We start from the raw sequence: 26923 nt of genomic DNA on the forward strand, positions 1-26923 counted from the left end.
CATACATGATGGGAGAATTTAATCAGTGATGCACTCATGGAAGGAATTTGATTTGAGCTGGGGCTGGATGAGTTTCTAGGTTTATAAGGCCCAAAGAGAAGAAGCTATAATGGGTGTTGGTGAAATAAAAGGAATAGAGGATAGAATTTTACATATATGTATATGTGAGTGTGAATATGCACATATTTTCTTTTTGATACATCAAGCATTTATAGAACATCTACTAGGTACTAGGCACTTTGATTAGTTCTGGGAATTTAGAGACACACAAAAATATCCTTGCCTTTGAGAAACTTAATTTTAAAGAAAAGAAAGGATGTGTATGTACATAGAGAAGTCTATATAGAAATAGATCCCATTTTCAATGTGTAACTTGTATTCAAAGGGTAGCGTGACCCAGGAAACTCACAAAACCATTCAGTTCTCTGACAACTGTGTTGGAATTATAGAACTCTTAAGCTCTTAACTTAACTCTTAACCTGTAACAGTTGCTTATTATCAAAGGAGTCAAACTCTAATAGAAATAGAGACCACAAACCAAACCTAAAGACCCCTGCATTTATACATTGATGTAGAAAATCATATATTAAAATTATCCATATCCAATTTTATTTTCATTTTGTTTAGAAATATTTTCCAATTACATATTAATTTGGTGGTTTGGGCTACACTCAGGAGTGTTGTATCATGAATTACATGTTTGATGCCTCTAGCTTGTATGATTTGGTAAGAAATATACATTGAAATTATATTACTGAGCAGCTTTCCTCTGCCTTACCTTCTAACCCTTGACCCCTACCCCATGCTCCAAAAACTATGTGCAGGGTATTCTATATTTGGTATTCTCTATTGCACTTTAGGAAGCCAATATCTTAGAATGTCTCTGAAATTCTGGAATATTGATTTATTTGGGATTTTTTTGGCCATAGAATCCAGGGGCAGCATGTGCTAAAAGTTTGAACCTTTCAGTTTAGAAATGTCCAGCCATAACATTTTAAATATGGAACAGACCTAAAAAAGAAGCAGTCAAAATGGTACATCACAGGTAGCAATTCAGTAGAATTTTCCCCACATTCCCTTCCAAACAATTTAAAAATAACTACTCAATTAGAATTCTGGAGTGGCAGATGAGACAATTTTCCAATTTAGATGATTCAGGAAGTTGGTAGAAGAGGTCTATGACACAAGGGTGGGAGGCTATCTGGAGTAAGGCAGTAGCACAAACAGAGGGCTTTGGAGGTGGTCATGACAAAAGCACTAGCACCTTCCAAACCTCTCAGTCCAGTAAAGGAGCTAGACAACTGATCAAAAAGGATGACAGAGATCTTTTTGCTGATATTATGTATCCCTAGTACTATTGGCAACTTTATTACTCATACCTGGGTCTTAGTCAAAGTTCCAGGATGGAGAGGAGTGCTTCTGGTCAGTTGCAAGGGAGCAGGAGTCCTGGTCACACTTCTATGGCAGAGGAACATTAGCACCCACAGCTGCCATGGAGGAGGGATTCTTCGTGGGTAAGACCAGAACACAGACCAGGAGATCATGACCGTACCTCTCCCCAAATCACACCACCTTGGAAGTACCAAAAACTTGCAGACCCCCAGAATTAGCTCTGAAAACAGCAGCACAAAAAATCTGAAGATTGGCAAGATGTCTCCCCACTCACAGATGAGCAAAATCCAACAGCAGCACAAAGTTCCAAGTAAAAAAATTGACTGGAAAAATGAGGAAGTAAGGAAGACCAAGACATAAGCTCAGAAGAAGAAAACAATGTGAAAAGAGTTATAAGCAAAGATTTAAAGAAAGAGATGAATGGCAGATGAAAAGTTAGGGAAAGAAATTAGAGTGATACAAGAAAATTATGAAAAGAGACTTAATAGCTTGGTAAAAGTAGCACCAAAAGGCAGTTAAGTGATGACATGGACTTTTATCCTGGAATTAAAGACTCATCTTCCAGAATTCAAGTGTGGCCTCAAACACTTAGTATTTGTGTGGTTCTAGACAAGTTATTTAATACTGATTACCTCACAAAAATAGAGTAAACTGGAAGAGGATATGACAAACCACATCAGTCTTTGTCAAGAAAACTGCAAATGGGTCATGAAAAGTCAGATGAGACTGAAAAATCATTGACCAAAACAATAAACAAGCCACACAAAAAATAGTGGAAAAAATACCTTTAAAAATTGGTCTAATGGTGAAAGAGGCACAAGTTAAATTGGCCAGGTAAGAAACGAGCTATAAAAGCTCATTGAAGAAAATACTGTAAGCTAATCACTCCATGAGACATCAAGAAACAATAAAACAGAGTCAAAAAATGAAAAAAAAAATAGAACATGTGAAATATTTCATTAGAAAAACAACTGACCCGAAAAGATAGATCAAGACCAAATAATTTTAGAATTATTGGACTACTTTTAAGTCATAATCAAAAAAGGAGCCTATGCATCATATTTCAAGAAGTTATCAAAGAAAACTGCTGTAATATCTTCCATTTAGAGAGTAACCTAGAAAAGGAAAAAATTCACTGATTACTTCCTGAAAAAAAGATTCCCAAATGAAAACTTCCAGGAATAGGAAAGCAAAAATTCCAGAATTTCTAGTTCAAGGAAAAAATATTGCAAGCAGCTAGAAAGAACCAATTTGAATATTGTAGAACCACACTCAGAATCAGAGATTTGGTAGCTTCCACATTAAAGGAGCAAAGAGTTTATAATATGATGTTCTGAAAAGCAAAGGAGCTAGGATTATAATAAAGAGTAAATTACCAGCAAAACTGAGTTTAATCCTTAAGGGGGAAATGGTTACGGCATTAATAAAATAGAGGACTTTTAAACATTTCTGATGTGAAGACCAGAGCTGAATTGAAATTTTTATATTCAAACATAAGACTCAAGAGAAGCATAAAAAAGTAAACATGAAAGAGTAATCATAAGAGATTTGACACAGTTGAAATGGTATATGCCTGTATGTAACTCCTAAGAATTTTATCATTATTAGGGCAGTTAAAAGGGTCTACTTAGATACCACAGGTATGAGTCAATTATATTAAAATTTATATAATTATAACTTTTAAATGAGGTCATGAAGAGTCAGATAACTGAAAAGTAACTTGATAACAAAATTCACTAGTAGTGATGAACTGGCCTTAAATTGGCATTCTAAGCTATTCTATTTCCAAAACAACAACAACAAAATCCACTTGACTCTACTATTTGTTTGATTAATTAATACTTCGCTAATTTCATGTAGACTTTGCTCATTGGAAAACTCCTTTCACAATATATTTTTTTTTTGGCTGAGGCAATTGGGGTTAAGTGACTTGCTCAGGGTCACACAGCTAGGAAGTGTTAAGTGTCTGAGGTCACATTTGAACTCAGGTCCTTCTGACTTCAGGGCCGTGCTCTATCCACTGTACTATCTAGCTCCCCCTGGAAAACTTCTTCCTTCCTTCCTTCCTTTCTTCCTTTCTTCCTTTCTTCCTTCCTTTCTTCCTTCCTTCCTTCCTTCCTTCCTTCCTTCCTTCCTTCCTTCCTCCCTCCCTCTCTTTCTTCCTTCCTTCCTCCCTCCCTCTCCCTTCCTTCCTCCCTCCCTCCCTCCTTTCTTTCCTTCCTTCCTTCCTTCCTTCCTTCCTTCCTTCCTTCCTTCCTTCCTTTCTTCCTTCCTTCCTTTCTTCCTTTTTTCTCTCCCTCCTTTCTTCTTTCTTTCCTGCCTTCCTTCCTTCCCTCCTTCCTTGCCTCCTTAGTTCCTTCCCTTCCTTCCTTCCTTCTTCCTCTTTTCCTCCTTACCCTCCTTCCTTCCTTTCCTCCTTCTGTCTACATAAGGTATGATACCCTCACTTACAGCTGCTCTTAAAAACATTTTCCCCTATTTTGCACCTCTGAACCTTCCCGAGACATCTTGGGGTTTTGTTGACTACTTTTCTTTATTAAGGACCATGCCTTAAACCAAAACTAATATGATTCTCATTGGCCACCAACAGATCCTAGGTCAAGCCCCATGTGGTCATTGGGTGGAACCTGATTGACTGAGATTGACTGTAAATATCAATCATTTCTGCTTTGGCCAGGAACCCTGAGGATTTTACCCTCCTAGATTCATTCATTTAGATTTTGGGGAGCTGGGTGAAAGAGCAGATTCTTTGCCTCAATTGCTAGCTAATTTTAATCCTCAGATGGGTGTGCCCTCAGTCAAACTGAGACCTGTTGAAGTCCTTAGCTTAAAAGGCCAAGGCCTCTCATTTTATCCAGTGTTGTCTCCATTTGTCTTGATCTATATCTTGCCACTGGACCCAGAAGGCTTTAGACAGGAAAGTGAAACAGGTGACTTTCCCCAGTGCTCCCTCACATAAATCCAGTTTATTTTCATGACATGGCATCATCTCCCAAATATCATGGTCCTCTTCAAGAACAAAGGACAAGCAACATTGTGTTATTATTAGTCCTTGTTTTCTTCTCTTTCTACAAGTTTTGACAGAAACAGTGCTGGTGTTAAAGTTTACAATTGTTCCTTTATATTCATTTTTCTATAGATTATTTCACAGGTGAATAAAATAACTGCTTTTCCAAAGTTGAAATGGATGAAAGAGGAAATATATATCTCATTCTTACTTGCACATGATTTTAATATCCATTTCTAGGTCCCTATATTTTGAAATCTTTTTTTTCCATATAGCCTGGTATGATGCCTTTTATTAAGAATATTTGTCTTGATTTTTTTTTCCAGGCTGTGGTGGCAACAAATTGGTCTGTAATGATCCTATGGTTCTAGTACTGTTTATTGGCTGAGTTCTCCAGTGTATTTTGAGGCTTATGTTTGTAGTATAATCTCAGTCCATGAAAGAGAATGCTTTTAATATACAACTCTAGACACCAGGTAATGTTATTCTAGATACTTTTTCATTGTTGCTTGATTGTTCGGTTGTTGGAATCTTTACAAAGTGTTAAGCCATTGGAGTTGATAGAGACAATAATTATCTAATTTGGCATGGTTCAATATGATTGATTTGATCTTAGAAGGAGATATTTTGGGCCAGAACTTGAAACAAGGTACTACGTACAACTGATAGAAACGATGCTTGTATTCACACCTTTAGAGAGCTCATAAGTATCTAAGTACTCAATGGAGTTCACACGTTTGGGAGATTTCAGGGCTTAGTATGTCTAAGTATGAGATATCCGAATTCACACCTCCCTTAGGGCCAGAGAGCACTCTAGGAGATAACCCAGAATCCCTCTCTCTTCAGAAGGAGGAGTTAACCTTTGGGAGATCATATATATACAGGAAGCTCTTAGAGCTTGAGAGAGTTTCTTGGGAACATTGACTGGGGTCGGAGAGGAGCCCTCTGGGAGGAAGCCCACAAGCCCTATCTTCGAGGCAAAAGAGATTCATTGCATCTTCCAACTTGGTGCTGGCTGGAGGCTGAAGAAAGCAGAAGCAGAAGCCAAGGACAAAGCTACAAGATCTCTTGGAATCAAGCAGAGAGATAGGCCTCTGAGCTAACCGGGCCATATTGAAGGACACAATAAAAGATCTGAACTCTTTTATCACCTGGCTGTGTTTTGGAAAAAGAACACTAACATTCGGTTGTGTCCTTTTCTTCATGATTCGTGACAAAGATATTGAAATGGTTTGCCATTTCCTGCTCTAATACATCCCTTTTTGGCAGATAAAGAACTGAGGCAGAGAGAGGTTAAACGACTTGCCCAGGATCACATAGCTAGGCCTATGAACTCATATCTCTTAGATATTCCTGCCTCCAGGCCCAGTGCTCTATTCACTGTGCCCTCCAGCTTCAAGATATTTAGGAGGTCTTAAAGTTTTACAGCATTGTGACCCCATCACCACTATTTCCTGGCATAATCTTCATTGATAATCAATCTTCATTGATTAATTCTGAATTCTTATTGACAATCTATTCCTGAATTGCCATCATAAACCCCATCCTTTCCCAAAACAAATTTCACATTGCCCATATAGTTAATGCTTCATTGTCACCCTATTGTTTAAGTCATTTTGGATGTCATCTGCAGAGAGTCCTTTGATTCCACAATTGGATCTTGATTCTTTTGTGGGCTCCAAATGGAGGTGAGACATTTTTGGTTGCATTTAATCAATCTCATGGAATGTTTCTATTATCAGCTTTTACTATTTCTCAGTGAAGCGATATCTGCCTATCCTGGGTATTTCTGGAGGTATCCTTTTCATTTATTCCAAAGAAATCTATCAGTCCTTTTTGGAGTGAATATTTTAATCTTTTACAGTTATCTTTGGGTGAGAGGCCATCTGTTTGCTTAATATCAGGTACGTTTTTGTTAGGATTCTTCCAAATCTTAAAAGGTCTATTTTATAGTTCCAAGGATGTTCAATTAAAACCAGCACTAGATAGGCATCAATTGTTTTAAATGTATTGTAACAACACAGTTGAAGACCTAGACTCAAATACATCCTTAGGTGCTTAATAGCTGTATCACCCTGGGCAAGTCACTTAACCTCCTTGTGCCTCAGTTTCCTCATTTGTAGAATGAGAGGGTTGGTCTCAGTTGCCTCTGAGGTTCCTTCTAACTCAATCTTATCACTCTATCTTCTTCCAGTTCTTCTTTGATTTCAGGGTGTCAATGAATCTCTTACAATTCAGTCACAATCTTCTTATTGGTATTTTTTTACCTGATTTGTCTTGCTTGGAAAAAACCAAGGTACTATTAGATATTGCTGTCAATCATTTGGTTCAATATGATTATTAGATTCAAGCTTGAAGCCTTTGATTTTAGCCTAATCTTTCCCTTTATTTTAGACTTATTAAATCCAAATGACATTTATATTAGAATTATTAGCTTTCACATTAATATTGTCTCCTTAGGGTTCACCAAGACGCTCCCTTTTGTTTTCCAGGGCAGTGGCCAGTTTGAATTCACCCTTCCGTCCAGCAGACCCAGCTGTGCCTTTTATACAGAAGATAAAATCCTACCCAGTCTTTCATTACCAGCTCTACTTCCAAGAACCAGTAAGTTGAAAGACCTGGGAGCAAAAACACTCACTTATTTCTCCCCACTTTCCTTCTCTCCTTTTTTTCCTCAATCCCTGCCAAGGTATTACATATATTTTCACTTGCTAGTATTTTCTGGCTTCGTGAGTCAAAGAAAGTATTGTATTTCTCCCAGATATATTGAGATCGAGAACTAAGCTGCTCTCTTAAAGCTTTCTGCTGAATGCTGGGAATTACATAACCCTATCTTCAAGGAGCTTACCTTCTTTTGGGGTGATACATTGCCAACACACATAAACAAATGCCAGGTATTTGGGGGAATGAGGATCATTGACAACTGGAGGATCAGAAAGGGCCTTGTGTCAAGGTGACCCTTGAAGGGAGCTTTGAATGGGGATTTCCTAAGTAGAGAATTCATAAGATGAAAGTGATGTTCCAGGATTATTAAAGGTGTGGACTGAAGATGGGAAAGCCTGGAGGCACAGATCCAAGCCAAAAAGCTATTGCAGAAATCTGGATTTAAGGTGATGATTAACTGGGCTAGGCTCCAATTGATCAATATTCCCTCTATTATTTTTAAAGTTAGAAACTGAGTAAAAGGTTTTAATAGCCTACCAAGGGTCATGCCTTGGGAAAGGCTCAGAATCCCTGAGTCACCCTGAAGAAGTCCCAGGGGAGCCTTAAATCCCTCTCCAGGTTAGATCTACAGCAAAGAGTAGGAAAGCCTTCTTTCCTACCTATGGGGAATTTGATTCACCAGCTGCCAATTACCAACCATTCCAACTTCCCATCTCCAAGCAGACTTGGATCCCTGCTCCCTCCTCCTAGTGCCAGTTCCTGCTCCAATTGATAAAAACCCCTTAAAACTCACCCTGCTTTATTCGTTTTTGCCTCCTGATCCTACCGAGCACTCAGCAGAACTGACCTGTGTCCATTCTCTCCATCTGACCCTTTACTGGCCATGTTCCCCCTTAACTACATTGACTTGTGTCATCTTCTTTCCACCTGCTCTCATAGTGGGCTATACAGCTCTGTGGAGCAGTGGTAGAGTGCTTGGCCTGGAGTCAGGAAGTTTTTGTTGTTCAGTCATTTCAGTTGTGTCTGCCTCTTTGTGACCCCATTTGGGGTTTCTTGGCAGAGATCCTGGGGTGGTCTGCCATTTCCTTCTCCAGTTCAGTTTACAAATGAGGGAAATGAGGCAAACATAGATGAGTGATTTGCACGGGGTCACTTGGCTAGTAAGTGTCTGAGGTCAAATTTGAACTCAGGAAGGTTAGAGTACCCCAAACCACTCATCCTTTGAACTTGTTATTCATGAGAACACACTCCAAAATCTTAAATCATTTTAGAAAGTAATACATTTGGCCATTTGGAAGAGGAGAGAGTGGGAAGTTGTATCTCTCTCTCCAGTTTCTGGGAGATCTATAATAATATAGAGTTTAATCAAGGGTTTAAAAGTATTTGCTTGTTCTGCCTTGTTAGTAGTAAGTAGTCTTCAGAGAAGAGCAGGGTGAGATGTATTTCAGCAAAAAGAGTTAATTTAATTTGGGTCACCCAAAATAGAATCTTTCGGGGGAAGCTGAAAGAAAACAACCAACACTCTGGAGAGGATCTAAGTAAGCCTTATAGACATCTGCTTCCCAGGAGTGCTTCTGAGGTCAGCCAAACTCTATAATGAGTTTTGGGGTTAGACAATTTTCAAGCCACAATAAGTTAGGTTCAAACAATATTAATAAATGTTAAATAATGATCTTGCTCCTGGCAGCCTAAGTGGCATATAAAGCATATTGCAATTTTGCCTTACACTATATTTTGGAATCCCAAACCTCAAATGGCATTAAGATGTAGGATAAGTAGAGCTGAACATTTATTCAGTTATATTTGGTCCTAGCAAAGCTAATTCATTGTCATTTTAATGATATGTTCAATTAGGATTGTGTGGGTACAAATGGTAACTTGGTACAAATGAACCTAATTACTGTTATTTTTATAACTTTTTTTGTTTATTTGTTTGTGTTTTTTTGGGGGAGTGAGGTATTTGGGGTTAAGTGACTTGCCCAGGGTCACACAGCTAGTAAGTATTAAGTGTCTGAGGTCGGATTTGAACTGAGATCCTCCTGAATCAGCCCCTGGGGCTGGTGCTCTGTCCACTGTATCATCTAGCTGCCCCTCATTATTCTTATGGGGCTAAACAAAATGTTTTTATTTTTTAAATTATGTATTTTATTTTTCTATAATAACATTAAAACCATTTAAAAATATTTTAATAGTTTTGAGTTTCATAATCTATCTTTTACTTTCCCTTCCTCCCCCTCTCTGAGAAGGTCCTCAATTAGATATATGTGCAATTATTTTCATATTAGTGGTTTTGTACAAAAAGACTCAAATAAAAGAAAAAGAATGAAAGAAGGTGAAAAATAGTATGTTTCAGTTTGTATTCAAACAAATTTATTTCTTTCTTGCAAGCTGATAGTATACTTCCTCGTTAGTCTTTTGAGATTGTCTTAGATCATTGTATTGTCATTATACTGCTGAGAAGACTAAGTCATTCACAATTCTTAATAGTAAAATATTGCTGTTACTATGTTATCACATCTTCCTGGTTCTGCTCACTTCACTTGCATCAGTTCATCTAAGCCCTTTCCAGGTTTTTCGAAAATCATCTGGCTTGTCATTTCATATAGCACAATAATATTCCATCAAAATCATATACTTCAGCTTGTTTAGCCATCCCCCAGTTAATGGGCAGAAACTAAATGTTTTTAAAGTTAATAAAAGGAAAAAAGGGACTGAAAATGAAGAAACCCACACTCTTATGGCCCTGGACCCTGACTTTTCTAGCAGGGACTACTTATAGTCAGGGTATCCTGAATAGTAGAGCCAAACACACTTCTTTCCTCTCATCCTTCTTATAGCTAACCTTGTGTAGGATCCTTTGAACACAAAGATAGAGTTGAAAGGACCTCGGAAGCCATGGAATCAGAGAAACCAGAGTGATAAATATCTCATTATTTTAAAAATCATAATTAATCCTGAAAAGGAACACACACACACACACACACACACACACACACACACGAATGAGACAGAGAGACAGAGACAGTCAGAGACAGAGAGACAGTGACAGAGAGAGAGACAGAGAGACAGAGACAGAGAGAGAGACGGAGACGGAGAGAGAAAAACAGAGAGAGAGAGACCGAGACAGAGAGAGAGACAGACAGAGAGACAGAGACAGAGAGAAAGAGAGTTTCTAAGATGCTAGGATAGGGAATTTTCCCCCAGGTTTTCCCATTTCTTGTTCTTTTCTTGAACTGTTGACATAGTCATCTCTTCTCTCTCACTCGTTTCTGACCTTTAGCCAACACCAGTACACCAGGAGCAAGTTTCTTGCTCTATTCTGTGTTTACTCATTGGTTTCTGCTCCTAGGCTATTTTCTATAGTTGCATTTAACATATACCTAGAATAACTCTTGGGGGCTGCTAGGTGGCGCCATAGTACACAGAGCGCTGAGCCTGGTGTTAAAGATTTCAGAGTTCAAGTCCAGCATTTGACATTTACTAGCTCGCTATATAACTCTTGGCAAGTCACTTTGTCCTGTTTGCTCCATTTCCTCGTCTGTAAAATAAACTGGAGAAGAAAATGGCAAACCACTGCATTATCTTTGCCAAGAAAATCGCAAATGGGGTCATGAACAGTTAGACACAACAGAACAGCAAGTACCCAGAGAAATTTTCTTTAATTAAAGAGTCTTAGGCTTGGGGAATTTTCTGATTTTCTATTAACAAAGCATCATTAAAAAAAATACAAATGATACTAGTTGAAGCATCTCACTTTGAAATGTCATTTTAAAATTTATTTTTAGCACATATTGCTTTATGAATTATGTTGGGAGAGAAAAATTAGAGCAAAAGGGGAAAAAAAACATGAGAAAGATTAAAAAAAAATGAAAAAAGAAGTGAATCTAGCATGTGTTGATTTACATTTAATCTCCTTAGTTCTTGTTCTGGGTGCAATGGCATTTTCTGTCCAAAGTCTATTGAGATTGCTTTGAATCACTGAACCCCTGAAAAGAACCAAATCTTTCATAGTTGATCATTGCACATTCCTATTGTTATTGTGTACAATATATTCCTAGTTCTGCTTCTTTTGCTCAGTGTCAATTCATATAAGTTTTTTCAGGCCTTTCTAAAATCAGCTTGTTCATCATTTTTTATAGAACAATAATATTCCATTACTTTCATGTACCATATTTTTTATTCAACCATTCCTGAATTGATGGGCATCTACTCGTTTTCCAATTCTTTGCTACCACAAAAAGAGCTGCTACAAACATTTTTGCATGTGTGAGTCCTTGAAATACAAAACCAGTAATGGCATTGTTGGGTCAAAGGGTATGCACAGTTTGATAGCCCTCTGTGCATAGTTCCAGATTGCTCTCCAGAATGGTTGGATCCTTTCACAACTACATGAACAAAGCCAGTTTTCCCATATCCTCTCCAACATTGATCATTATCTTTTCTTGTCATTTTAGCCAATCTGAGAAATGTGAGGTGGTATTTCAGAGTTATTTTAATATGTATTTTTCTAATCAGTAGTTATTTAGAGCATTTTTATATAACTATAGATGGCTTTAATTTCTTCATCTGAAAATTGTTCATATCCTTTGATCATTTATCAGTTGGAGAATGACTTGTATTCTTATAAATTCGACACAGTTCTTTATATATTTTAGAAATGAGACCTTTACCAGAAATACTGATTGTAAAGATTTTTTTCCCAGCTTTGTACTTCCCTTTTAATCTTGTTTCTGTTGGTTTTGTTTGTGCAAAAACCTTTTTAATTTAATGTAATCAAAGTTATCCATTTTTCCTTTTATAATGTTCTCTAGTTCTTTGGTCAAAAATTCCTTCCTTCTACAAAGATCTGATAGGTAAATTGTACCTTGTTCTCCTAATTTGTCTATGATATCATCCTTTATGACAAAATCATGTATCCATTTTGACCTATATAGATCTATGCTGTTTCTAATATATTATTTTCCAGTTTCCCCAGAAATTTTTGTTAAATACTAAGTTCTTATTCTAGAAGCTGGAGTTTGGGTGTTTATCAAATATTAAATTGCTATAGGCCTTGATTATTGTGTCGTGTATATCTAATCTTAGCCAGTACCAAATGGTTTTGATGACTGCTGCTTTACAATATTGTTTAGGTTTGCTAAGCCACCGTCCTTTGTATTTTTTCATTAATTCCCTTGATATTCTTTACCTTTTGTTTTTACAGATGAATTTTGTTATTATTTTTTCTAGTTGTATAAAATAATTTTTTGACAGTTTGGTATGGAACTGAACAAGTAGGCCAATTTAGGCAGAATTATCTTTTTATTATATTAGCTTGGCCTAGCCATGAACAATTGATATTTTAAAAATTGTTTAGCTCTGACTTTATTTGTTTGAGAAGTGTTTTGTAATTGTGTTCATATAGTTCTTGGGTTTGTCTTGGCAGGTAAATCCCCAAGTATTTTAATTTGTCTACAGTAATTTTAAATGTATTTTCTCTTTCTATCTCTCTCATTTGTCAGTAATATATAGAAATATTGATGATTTGTGTGGGTTTATTTTATATCCTGCAACTTTGCTAAAGTTGTGAATTGTTTCCAATAAGTTTTTGGATGATTTTCTAGAATGAAAAGTCATTAAAAAAAATAAGCCTTGGGATAATTTTGTTCTTAAGAAAAAGATCTATAAGGTATCTAGGTTCATTGTGTACCCAGCAAAAAGTATTAGGAGGAGTTGATAGAGAAAAAAGCCCCCGGGAGGAAGTCTTGCAAAACTAAGAAATATTTAGGGAGGCATTTGGAAAGAGGCATCATATCACAAGGAGATTAGTTTGCCTCCTCTTAGATTAGGAGATGTCTTGTCAACAGAGCAATCTTTCCCAGGAATTAGAAAACTTTAGTCCCTTAGATCTAAAGAACTTTATGGGATTTCCAAGGGCCTCAGGATATAATTGTTAGGACTCTGGCCTAGTCTATGTGTCCTAGACTTTCTGGTAGCTGCACACACCCTGATAGAGTCATTAGATTGTTAGCTCCACAATACTGCCATGAAGACTTGTTTTTGAATGTGTTTTTTAAAGTTTCTTCAGTACTTATAAATATTGGCCTAGCTTCTGGGATTCTGCCAAGCTGATTAATAATGACTAATAATGGCTACTTGGGAACCTTAATATTTCTTCCTATTCAATTGTCTCCAGCTGTTTAAGATCCCATTTGGAGTTTTTTGGGGGGCAAAAATACCAGGGTGGTTTGCCACTTCTTTCTCCAGATTATTTAACAGATGAGGGAAATGAGGTAAACAAAATTAAGTAACTTGGATAGAATCATTTAGATAGTAAGTATCTGAGGTCAGATTTGACCTCAGGTCTTTTTGTGCTCCATTTATTGTGACATCTAGCAGTACAGCTGGTATTTTGTGCCAATTGCTATGTTAGTTTACACAAAGGCTGAAGAAGTCCTTGACTTTAAGGAAATTACATTTGTTACTTAGTCCAATTATAAAACCTTTGGAAGTGTTTGTGGATTGACTAGTAAAAAATTAAATATATGTAGGATTCTTTTCTGGAGACACACAGATTACTTCTTCCTTTCTGTGTTCTAGGATCCCCTGAGGAGTTGGGGTTCTCTTTTTTCTCTTTCCATTTATTTTCTGTTTGCTCTTTCCTTCTCTATTAGCAGCTAGTGACTAGCATCCAGATTCCATTTAGCCCACTTCATTATATTTTGAAGCTATAGCAATAACAAAGGTACAAATAATTCTTCTTACTATCTCAAAACATTCTCTCTTCTATCCTACGATGTTTCTGGGGACATTAAGCTCAATCTTAGCTCAATTTGGACATAACCTTGCTCCCATCCAGATGCAGAATGACCTCTGGATGAGCTATCTCTCCTACCAGTGGGCTGAGTCCTCAAGATCATACTTTGCTCCTTTAAGCAGAATAATGAGCTGGCTACAAGACTTTAATGCTAGGAAGCCTGGACTCACTCTTCCAGTCTTTCAAAAGTCACAAGCATGAAGACTTGTTAAGGGACAAGTCAATTCTCTGAGAGCCTCCACAGCTGTGGATCATAACATCTGAAGGAGTTGCAGGACAGCCTTTGCTGACACAAGTGTTGTGGACTGGGAGTGGGATAAATTGGAGGCAGAGGGAAGAGAAGAGAGGTCAGACAACACGAGGGCCTCTCAGTCAGAGAGGTCAGAGAACAGCAATTGCCTCTCAGTTTCCTTGTATCATCCTCTCACAAGAGGAGATCCATTCTGGGTTGGATCTCCAGCAGCCACTGTCAGGTGGCTCCTGTGTATTCAACAGCTCCCATGAATTCCAATAGAGACTCAAATTTCTTTATGTAGCAGGGAAAGGAGTCAATGTATAGGCCTCTATAGGGAGAGCTCTCAGTACCTCTGCTCCTTCTAGCACTGTTTCTCAGTGAATGCCATATTTAAAGGACTTAAGTCCCCAGAGACTAGCAGAAGAGAACAAAGGAAGAAATTTGGGCCAAGGTCAAGAGAGGCCTTTTTGAAGACACTCTTAGTTTGGGCTACACAATCTAAAAAAATCTGATCTAAAAAAGCCAGGAGGCTTTAGGAGGCCTAAACATGTAGTTACATGATGATGCACGCTCCACAGTTTCTTCAAGACATTTTGAGTCCACATTATCAAGTCTTCCAGAAATTTCCTTGTCTCTGCCACTTGGGGAAATTAAATCAGCCAAGCATATTAACAAATGCTGCATATATGCCAATCCCCTATTACAAAGAGAGAGACAGAGAGACAGAAATAGAGATAAATACATACATATAAATACATATTTTAAAATGTATATATACCTACATATATATGGATGAATATATGTATATTGCATGTGTATATGTGGTGTATGGTTGTGTGTGTGTGTTTGTGCATAAACAGAAAGAATATTAGGGAGGGATCAGTAGAGGCTTCCTACAGGAGACGATCCTCAAGCTGAGCTCTGAAGGAAATTAAGAATTCCTAAAAGCACAGGTGAGTAGTACATTCCAGGCATGAAGATGCATCTCATTAGGGACAGGCTTTCCCTGACTGCCAAGGTAACAACTGGCCATGCTAATCAATTTATACATATTCTGCATTTCTTGGATTAATGGGGAAAAGGCTGGAAGATTTCCAACCTGTGCCACAGTATATATTATAACATTGGAAAATGAGAAATAATAATTAATATGTTTTGTTATGTTGTGTTAATTAACATAAATTAAATAAAAGCATAAAATATGAGTCCCTATATTGCACAGGATCATAAATTCATAAATTTAGAGCTGGAAAGGATACTAGAAGGCATCTAATACACCTATGTCATTTTATAGATGAAGAAACTAAGGTCCATAAAAGCACTCTTTCCTTTGTATCACTTGGTCTTCTACATCCCTCCCCTCTCTTCTCTAACAACAAAAAATAATTAATTATTTTTATTTTATTCATTAATTAACAATGCATATTACATCACCATCAACTCTGCAAGAAAAAAGGGAGATACATTTCCTTATCTTTTCTGGGGTCAAGATGGGTTTTTTCCTATAATAACATTTCATATTGCTTCCTTTACATCATCTTGCTTAGTGAGGGTGTATATTGTCTTCTTGGTTCCATTTCCTTCCCTCTGCATCAGTTCATGCAAATTCTTCTATTTTTCTCTGATTTTCTTCTAATTCTGTATCATATGTATTTACCCATTACTCAGTGTCCCCAATTCTCTTCCAGCCTGCACTTGACTTCTGGGGAAAGAGAAGTCATATCAAACCATATTAAAGTTATTATCAATGGATATCAGACTAGGATTTAGTAGTTCTGGCAGTATTGTACTTTGTCTTTGGCAATTCAATCAACTGTTCTTGGGTAAAGGTCACAACTCTGAGCCTCAGTTATTTTTAAAACAAAAGAGTCCCCCTAGATGGACTCCTTTGTCTCATCCATACATCTCTGCTTCACTGTGAAGTTAATTAGGTGCCAAGGACTATTGTTGAAAGTTTAAGATAAAACATGAATTGATTAGAAAAGCACAGAGTGAAAAAAAGATTGTAAGGAAGGAGAAATAATAAGTCAAAGAGAAAAGTGAACATTTAATTCTAACTAGACTCCCTTAGTCCAGAAAGTCTCCTCTTTTCCTTCCTTCTCTTTCCTTGTGACTCTGCATTGTTCTAAGGTCAATTTTCAAGGCCAGATCTTTATTCAAAAAAAAAAAACAAAAAACAAAGAGAACTCTTTCTTCTAGGCTCTTAACTCACCAAATTAATTACTGAAACAAAGCTAGGTACATTTATCTCCCTATCACTAAAGAATTATATTGTCTTCCTTTTCTATAAATATTTATTGCTGTCTTTTTTGCTTCTATTTTTTACATCACTGGAATTTTTCTCAGTATCTCTCCTTTTCCCCTACCCAGAAAGCCATCCCATATAAAAATAGTATTGCCTTTCGAATGCATAATGTATTGAATCTGGAGTCAGAGGATCTGAGTGAAATTTCATTTCTGCAACTATAAACTTAAGTAAGTTAATACATCCCTCTGGACTTCAGTTTCCTAATCTGTATAATACAATGGTATGACTCAATGACTTCTGTGTACCTTGCTGGCTTTCAATCTATAATCCTACCTTCCAGGATTGTAGGAAAGTTCAAATGGGAGCATAGGAGTCCAAATGTAGAATTGGAAGGGATTTCAAAAGCCCTCTGGTCCAATCCCCTCATTTTACTGTTGAGAAAGCAAGAAAGAGTGATTTGGCTGAGATCACACAAGTAACACACAATAAAAATGGGACAGAGTCAATATTCTTCTCCTGTACCATGGGGCTTCCCTTTGTAAAATCTTTAAGTTGCTTCCCTCACTTCTCTGGTTTTCCATGCTAGAAAATGGAGGCCTGCAAGAAAAATGACTTGGCAAGGCAACCTAGAAATCATTCGACTGATCTAGGACTCCATCAGGAGAGCTAGGTTTCAGAAGAGACTTCTTGTCATTGGATCATTCTTCACTTTGTTTCTATTATCTTTTCAGGGAGTGGCAGAGGCTGAATTGGAGAAGGATCTCACCCAGACATTTAAATTAACTTTCAGAGCAAGTGATGAGAAAAAGGTATATATGTATATGCTGCATTCAGGGATTGTTGAAGGCAGCAGGGTATTGTGGGAAGGAAACTGGTGGCTGATTTGGCTCTGGAAGGAAGAAGCAGAATATGGAGCATCTGGCCTGCCCTTCTGTTTTTTTAACTAGCTTTGTAATTAAACAAGTGCTTCTAACCTTCTCTTTTAGTTCCTGTCTATCCCATCCCTAGATGGGATGGGAATCCTGCCATTTCACATTACTATAAAGTGGAGTAAGATAATAACAGTGAGGGTTTTTTCATTTCCTAGCCTAAGATGTTTTTTTGCAGATACTACTAACAACTATCTGAGGTCCTATTTGAACTCAAATCCACCTGACTCTAGGAACACTGTACCATTAAACTGCCCCATCTGTGCTAAAGTTTAAAGGTCACCTAGGAGATCCTATAAAATGGTGTCATGAAAAGAACACAGATTTATAGTAAGAGGTCTTGGGTTTGAAATATTGATTCTGCCATTTCCTAGTTGCATTAAGTGGTAAGCCACTTAAGCCATCTTTTCTCATTAGTAAAACTAGATGACTTCTGAGACTGCTTTGGCTCCAACACTAGAAGCCTGTTTTTTCATCTGCATTCAAACAGTTTATGCAAATATTTGAAATTCTCCTAATCTTATTTCATCTAATTGTGTTGAAACTACTATATATTCAGTCTCTTTCTCCTAATAATCTCATAAATTACTAAAGTTAAGATAAATTATTTTAAAACTAAACAGGAACTTGAGTCCATAATTCAAGTGTCTGGTCTATGATTATCTTCATTCTCCAGGTGAAGCAATTCACATCTTCAAAGATTGAGTAATTTGGGATATATGCTTATAGGTGAGATATATGGGTAAAAGGGCATAGGGGCTTTTGTTACTTTCTTTTCAGAATTCTAAATTGATTTCCAAAATGATTGGACCAATTTACAACTCCACTAACAATGTATTAGTGTGCCTGTCATTCCATAGCCCTTCATTAACTATACCCATCTTTTGTCATCTTTGCCAGTTTGCTGTGTATAAAATGAAATTTCAAAGTTATTTCGATTTTCCTTCCATTTATCTTTCACAGTTGCTAATACTTTATAATTCTTTCAAGAAACCTTTGTTCACATTTTTTAAGGACATTCACTGGGGAATGACTTTTAGTACTTATATATTCTTATTAGGTGTTAGTTCATCATATATTTTGTATTTTAGACCATGATCAAAGATTTTTGATTCAAAGATTTTCCCCCCAATTAGCCACATCCTTATCCTAAGTGCACAGTTTCTTAATTTCATATAATTGAAATTATCTGTTTTATTGTTTGTGATCATCTCTGACCTTTATTTCAACTCTGAAAAATGCATGCTCTGATTTTCACCTTTTTAAAATTATATGACTTTTAAAATTCAGACTGAGCATCTATCTTGACTTTATTGCAGCATATAGTATAGAGATATTGGTCTAACTCTAATGTTTGCCAAACTGTCACTTTTTCTAAAGGAATTTTTATTTTGTTTTTTTTCTCTTCCTTGCAGTATCTCAGATTTGAAAATACTCTTGAAAAAGGTGAAAAATATCATTGATAGGGGATGATTGGAAGGGTCAGGGAAGAAATTGACAAGATCTGCGAGAAGTTTCTCCTTAAAAAATTTTTTTTTCACTCCTATAACTCTCTCTGCACTCTGACTATAGTGATCGTTTGGGCTTTCCTGGCCTTTTGGTATTGCTGTTCATCAGTCATTTCAGTCATGTTCAACTTTTTGTAACTCCATTTGGGATTTTGTTAGCAAAGAACTTGGTGTGGTTGTTTTCCCATTTCCATTATATAAGTAGTACGCACAAGAGGTGGACTTTGAACAAAGGTTCTCTGGCTCCATCTAAGGTGAAATAGGAAATAGAGGCATTTCCATAATGGAAACCATGGTTGGAAGACCCAAAGAGGGACAGAATAGTACTGGGGGCAAAGGAGTAGATTTCAGCTCTGACCATTTAGGGTCAAAATCGTGCCTCTGCTACTTACCTCCAGTATAATCTTGGACAGGACACTTCAGATCCTCTCTGGTCTTCAGTTCCCTCATTATAAAATGTGAGGGCTTTGGTGCTAAAGGTCCTTTCCATTTCTAGATCTAGAACTCTAGAATAACATAAAAAGCAACTAGGCATCCCAGCACACTTCTGAAATAGGAGGATGATGTGATCAAAATAATGAGGTACTCAAGATTAGCCATGCAGTGAATGACATCAGTTATGGAAACCTGTGAAGCTAGAGTGCAGGGATGCAAGTGAGTGTCTTTCTTCTATAGGAATTTTGAAAAAATCTGAGAATCCCCCTCGGAGCTGGATGGTAACAGAGGAGGAGATTGAATTCTATGTGCAGCAATTCAAGAAATCTGGGTTCAGGTAAATGTCAAATGATTTTGTGAGAAAATGGGCAGGGAAGAAAGAAAGGGAGTTAAGTCTGCCTCATTTTTGTGGGCTATTCTCACTATAGAAGCCCAGAATCTCAGTTACTTCCTCCTTTTTCCCACCTGCAGGGCACCCCTCAAAAGTGAATATTTCTAGCAGCTTATGAATGCCCCTGTAGCAGAATGTTATAGCCTTCCCTTCTAGCCTTACTACTGAGATACATTTTCTGAGGGGGTTGCAAAAAGGATCAAATAATTCCTCTTCACAGATAATGCTCAGAGGAGTTCTGACTTAGCCAAACTCTCATGGCTAGTAAGTGTCTGAAATGAGATTTGAACCTATTTCTAACTCTGCATCCATGCATCATACATATATGCCTTTTATAAAATTATGAAACGGAATATCCTCATGGTATCTGAACACATTTCAGACACAAGCACTAGTACTCCCACATCCACACCCCTATTTCTTGTCCCCTCCCACCCAAAGGAATCCTTAAGATATGTAAACAGAAAGGCATTCTGGGAGAATCTGAGTTCAAAAAATGCTTCTTTCAAATGTTTGTTACCCATTCTTTACTGGGTAATTACTCTTGTATCTTTTCTCCCCCAACACCTCCCACAAGAGGCAATGTAGTATGATGAGTACTAAGGTAGTTTTACCATCAAGGGGTCCTGAGTTTGAGTTCCTTCGCTGACATACTTTGGCCATGTGACTAAAATTCTCTTAACTTCTTAATATGTCATTGCCACTCCCATCCCCTAAATTGAAGAGAAAGTGAGAGCCTATCTTAGAAAAATCAATTTCCTCATTAGAAATTCCTTTCACTAGTGAAGTCACAGGACTGATCCCTAGACCTACCCCATTTTGATGATCCCTTCAGAAAGGACATTCTAGAGGAAAAGGAAGATGTTGAGTAGGGAGGAATCTTCAGAGTAATTAATTTTACCCTGAAGAAACACATAGCACTCAAAGTCATGAGCAATAGGACGCCAAGCCCAAGTTCCTATAGATTAACTGCAGGTACTCTTGTTTCGGTTGTGGCAAATCAGAGTATACAGAACATCCTAACACCCTCTGAGTAGATAGAATCTGAAATAAGTGACATTAATAACTTTACCCTTCATCCTTGGGGGAAGGCCCAGTTTTGATTTTGACTTTTTATTCTTAGTACCCATAATAGTGCCTAGCACATAATGGTCACTTCATAAATGTTGGTTAGTCATTGACTGATTAATCAGGAGAAAATAACATATACTCTGAGAAAGGGGACCACCTCTTATTTCAGACTTGCTTTCTTTAAGATTCAGGGTTCAGTAAGAATTATCAACTGAAAGAGCTTGCCGATTTTCCTTCTTTTGCTTTCCTAGAGGTCCCTTAAATTGGTATCGGAACTTGGATGCAAATTGGCGGTGGGGTTGCACTGGAGTCAGAAGGAAGGTGAGTGTTTGCTTTAAGAAATAAGATAATGTGTACTCAGGAAAGAATACTGAACTTGAAGTCAGAAGGAACCTGATTCAAATCCCATCTCTGATACTAAACTAACTATGTAGCCTGAGCAAGGCATTTCATCTTTCTGAGCCTCAATTTTTCTCATTTGGAAAATGGGCATGAAAATACCTGAAGTACCTGCTTCACAGAGGGCTTGTAAAGCTCAAATGAGCTAATGTATGGAAGGTGGCTTACAAATTATTAAGCTCTATATAAATGTCATTCATGCTTCTGTAGCTCATTGTAGCATGAAGGTGACTCTGGGCCCTTCAAGTCTCTTCCAGTGGATCATAAACTTTGGCAGTTCCTCTCATGATAGAAAGGCTTTGCATATGTTTCCAGCAGCAGACTACTTTCTTTTTAAAGTCCAAATTAAGTTCAGAGAGACTCAGAGCTCTGGACTGGCCACTCAATGATGAGCTTTGGGGGTATAACAATCTATGAAATACTATTACCATCATTATTAACATCATCATCATCTTTTGTCATCCTTTTACAATAAATTATATTGATAGATTTTTTATTTTAGATAGCCTCAATTCCTCCAATATGTAGCCCTTCCTGACTCCAGCATAAAGAGCTAGAAAGAGATGGAAAAAAGAGACACAGTGACACAGAGACAGAGACTTAGAGATAGAGGTAGACACACACACACACACACACACACACACACACATAGAGGAGAGAGAGCAGACAATACATTTAAAATATATATATTATATATATATATATATACACAATGTTTCACGCTTTGCCTTGGACAGGGAAGGGAAAGAAGAAAGAAGATACAATTCTTTGTAATTTTGCAACATTCCTTTTTTATTGTTTTGTGATGGTTGTTATTTCTATTTACTTGTTATAATCATTATAGACACAGTGTGTCCCAAAAGTCTTAGTGTGGTTTTAAGTTTTGATCACTTCAATAAGCAAGCTGTACAAAGATTTGTGGGCCACTCTCATGAATTCAGACTCTTTAAGGAGTATCTGTAGTATCCAGTGGTGAAAATGTACATTTAGAATAGCATTATATAATTTTAATTTTTTCTGGTTCAGCTTTGATTTCAGGATGCCAATAAGTTTCTTGACATATTCACTTATAAAATGCCAAGGAGCCACATGCTCGATGTGTCTTGTTTGGGAGAGAAAAGATAATTGCAAATAATTCTTTCTTTCACCCACTGGTTCATTGTGACCTCTAGATTCAAACTAGAAGCTTTTAGTCTCTGTCTCTCCTTGCCATATGTTGAAACTTTTACAATTTTGGAACTCAAAAGCCATTTTTGTATTATTTGAGGAAAATTCCATGACACAAGTCATTGTCTTTATTTCTATAATACATCACAACCCACAAGTCCAAGAATGAACTATCAGAGTGAATGATGATACAAAATAGCAACAGGAATTTCCCCTATATTTTGTTTATCATGGCCAGGCTCCGGTATTCTTGCTTCCTAAGGTCATAGAGCCAAAAAGGGCCTTAGATGCCATCTAGTCCAAAGCCCTCATTTTTAGATGAGAAAAATTAAGATACCAAAAGTTTAAAGTCCTATATGTAGTGAACATCAGCGGAAGTGTATGACCCAGAGAGTGTAAGGTCCTATGTGTAGTGAGCATCAGAGAAAGTATGTGAAGCTATACTTGAGAATCTTCCTAACAGATGGTCAAGTTTGTGGTTTGGAAGTAGAACTGGATTGGGAGAGTCTTATCATCTTCTAAAACCAAAACTGGTTCCTTGCTGTGTTGGGTATGACAGGATTAATAAGAAAAATGGAACTAGAGTTAAGTTAGTGTGTGGTATGGGTAGAGCTTAAGCAGTGGTAGGCCAGGCACCAGACTAGAAAAATTGGTAACAGGGATTTTATGTATGGGACATGGTAATACCCATGAAGGATTTATTAAAACAAATGCTTACACAAACCAAAGGATTAGTCACAGGATAAGATATAAAGAAATAATAGCTACAGGAGCAGCATATGAAGGGGCATGATCACAAAAAGGTATGGAAAACAGTTTCAAAATTTCAAAACCAAATTTATCTTTCCTTTGCAGATAAGTCTGAGATTTTTATACATCACTTAGTTTCTCTCCTGAGCTTTAGTAATGTATCACCAACTACATATTAAACATTTTGATTTAGATGTCTCATAGACATCTCAAACACATCATATCCAAAACAGAACTCATTCTTTCTTTCCTTCCCCAAAAATCTCTTTTTCAACAATTTCCTATTTTTGAGGAGGATACCATCACCAATGATCTAGTGACCCACGTCAGAAATTTTGGAATTCTTACTTTCCACTTACTTTCTACTACTTTCTTTTTCACATCAGAATTTCTAATCAATTGCCAAATTTTGTTACTTTTCCTTCTACAAAATCTCTCAAATCAATATCAAATCAAATCAATCCTTCTTTCCTCTCTAAATGACATCCTTCTCACTTCTTAAATGACTTATTCTCATAACCTTCTATTTGGTCTCCTTGACTCTAGTCCCTCACCATTCCAGTTCATCCTTTACACAGCCACCAATATGATTTTCCTAAGCTCCAAGTATGAACATGTTACTTTCCTATTCAGTAAATTTAAGTTGTTTTCTATTACCTTGAGGATCAAATATAAAATCCTTTGTTCGTATAAAGATGTTATGTGAACCTACCTTTCCAGCCTAATTATATGTACTCCCTTTATATATACTAATTGTACTTTGGCCAAAATGGCCTTCTTTACATATGGCATTCCATTTCCCATATGACACTCCATTTCTCATCTCTGTACCTTTGCCCAGGCTACCCTCATACCTAGAATACTTTGACATATTCCATCACTCACAACCACAAATCTGGGGTTGAGGGCCCCAAACATAACTCTATAACTGCTGGGCCCTTTATACTGCCCTAATGTAACCCTTGAGGCCCATTTCTTTACATTCCTACCAAATGATACTTAGAGAAATTTCAAACTATGAAAATGTGGGAAAAAAGTATTTATTTTCAAGTATCCTTCCTCCTTCTCCAACTGCTTTTTATACTCTCCTCAGATCTTGATTCCAGCCCTGATAGTCATAGCTGAGAAAGACATGCTTTTACTTCCAGAATTTTCTAAGAACATGGAAAAATGGGTACGTATGGGGTTCAAATTCAAGGTGGAGTGGGATGGGAAATGCTTTGTGACAGAAAAAGAACCATTCAAGAGGGAAAAAATGCCCCCAGATGGAGTGACAGAAGCTAAGTGAGTAGGTGACTCAGTTACCACAAAGTATCATGACCTAACCTGACAAAGCAAATCAGAGAATGAAATAATTTTAAAGTTCATTTGAATCATTTACTAAAATGGGCATCTGAAGGGCATGTTCCCTCTACACAGGCCCTCTTCCAGTGATTCATAGCAGAGTGGAGGCATTGATGGTCAAGCCTATTTTGTTCAGATTGGAATGAAAAGAAATACCTATAGAGTATATAACAGTTAATAAGAGGAATTTGTGCAGTTATATTAAAAGGATATTCAGCAAGGATATGATATTGTTGCAGTTGATCACAGCTTTCTTCCCTCTATGTTGGCCATGCTGATCTACTAGTCAGACACCAGAGGGAGTAGAAAATGTCCTGCCTCCTTGTGGTCTGGTTTTTCTTTAAGCCACAAGAAGCTACATTAATTGCTTTATCTTAGTCACCATGACTAAGTTAACTTAGTTGAGCCAACTAAGTATGGAGATATTTTCAGTATCTTTTAAAGGAAAATTTACCTAGCCTACATGGATGATATTGCTTCAGCAAGAGGAGGTGATCCCTCTTGGGTCTTGAAGATTATACCAGTGGGTCACAAACTCTGATGGGTTCTACCAAATTGGAGAGGCTTGGAGATTAAACTGGTTATATGGGCATAGATTAAGCATATCATGCAAGAGTAGCTCATGGCCAACTGGGATGTGGAGTGCTCAGGAATTTTTCTATCCTAAGCAACTCACAAAACCCCAAAGAATCATTTACTAGGATGCACCACACTATATTTTCTTTCTGTCTCCTCAGAGTACTTCATAGAGTGAATATTCAGGAATTTCTGTTGACTAATCTAGGTCAAAATAAAAGCATAGTATCACAACAGATACTGGAATCAGGAGAGAAGGAAGGAAGGAAAGAACAAAGAAAGGAAGGAAGGTGGGAATAGATCAATGTGTGATCCTTCCAACAGTCCTGGGAAGAAATTGCTATTATGGTTCCCATTTCATATATTAGGCAACAGATAAACAGAGGTTACATGACTTGCTTAGGATCATACAGATTAAAAATGTCTGAGGCCAAATTTGAAGTCAGATTTTCCTGACTTTGGGCGTATTCTTGCTTCACCTAGCTTACCCTATGTGCTCAGGGAGACCGAGTCCCACATATGATTCTGAATAGATCACTGACCAAACTCTTAATCCCAGGCAACTCTGAAAGACTAAAAGACCATCAACCGGTCTTTATTGGTAGAGGATACTTTCTCACTGAGAGCTCTCAAATCTATTGACAAATAATCTTTTGTAAAACAATGTGGTTTGCCGGTTTAATCAGCCTGCATTTGTAATCTACCCAGAAACTGCAGGAAAGGGAGAAGGGGTAGTTAAGTAAAGTCAAGGATTCACTTTCTAATCTTCTAACTTAGTAGACAGAGAACTGACTTTGAAGGCAGGAATTCAAATGCTGTCTCAGTCTCTAGCTGTGTTATCCTGTAAAGGTCCCTAAACCTGTATTTGACCATCTGTAAAGATGACATAATAATGTTATCTACTCTATGGGATTGTTGTAAAGATCAAAGGAAATAATGTACTTTACAGACTTAAAAGTGCTATGATATTTTATGCATGCTAATAATAATATTATTATGGTGAATTTAGGGCAAAAACCTGCTCCATACTCCACTGAAATTAAGACCACAAAGTATAATAGTAGTTGACTGGTATACATGGTTTAAAGATAAAATACCACATAATCTCCCCTCCGTTACCTTCCATCCTCATCCTGCTTTGAGGGACAGGATATTATGTTATTTGTTTTTGGTTGGTTGTTTTTTCAGTTGTGTCCAACTCTTTGTGTAGATACTTGTTAGATACTAAAAGGGCTCACCATTTTCCTCTCTAGCTTATTTCACAGATGAGGAAACTGAGGCAAAAGTGACTCGCTATCTATGTGTATCTCAGGAGATATTATATTCCTCCTTCAGGTTTATTTCATATCAATGGAAGAATTTGCAGGGAGACAAATCTAATGTTTTCATAACCAAACAGCACTAAGATCTAGGAGGGTAGGTCTCTAACTAAATTCCTTAAGAATATCACAACTCCTCTTATCAGCATCTGATTACTCTCAGCTCTCAACTAATTGCCTCTGTGCAGAAGCTAACAGGTTTATTGATCTATAAACTCACTGTCTATGACTCTGGTCACTAATTATACTCAACAGCAATCCTTAAGTTCTAGCTCCCACTTGTGTAGTGTGGTATCTCTGTAGTCTTCTACCTTCTCACTGGCCATTGACTCTTCCTTAGGCTGTTGGCATCTTTTCATTAAAATTATACAAAAGTGGTGAAATGCCAGTACAGAAAGCATTTAGAGTATAGATGTTAAAAGCAAAAAAAAATTACATAATGTGTATATAATAAAGTTCTGCACACATTGAGATAACCTTAATAGAATGGATACCACTAAGTTAGTTTATATCACATGAAGTCCTATTTACATTGGAGAAGGGTCATCTTGATTTAAGAAACTTTTACTCTGATCTGGAAATCTTAATTTTCTTGGACAAGTTTTACTCTTTCCCTACGGAGGAAATTGTATAAACCCACACTTGGTCAGAGTAATACAGGTAGTAAGTATCTGAGACAAATTTGAATTCGG

At 37.1% G+C, this 26923-nt stretch overlaps 1 protein-coding gene across 1 annotated transcript in view; it reads left to right on the plus strand.

Annotated features, from left to right (window-relative positions):
- LOC100931457 (bifunctional epoxide hydrolase 2-like) overlaps positions 1 to 26923 on the plus strand; it is a 48366-nt gene that overhangs the window by 17866 nt on the left and 3577 nt on the right. Inside the window, 5 exon segments of the mRNA XM_031949266.1 lie at positions 6892 to 7003; positions 17074 to 17165; positions 19435 to 19551; positions 20928 to 20997; positions 24086 to 24166. Of these exon segments, the coding sequence (XP_031805126.1) occupies positions 6892 to 7003; positions 17074 to 17165; positions 19435 to 19551; positions 20928 to 20997; positions 24086 to 24166 (472 nt within the window).

The sequence above is a fragment of the Sarcophilus harrisii genome, chromosome 2, assembly GCF_902635505.1.
Source record: "Sarcophilus harrisii chromosome 2, mSarHar1.11, whole genome shotgun sequence".
Taxonomy (NCBI): Eukaryota; Metazoa; Chordata; class Mammalia; order Dasyuromorphia; family Dasyuridae; genus Sarcophilus; species Sarcophilus harrisii.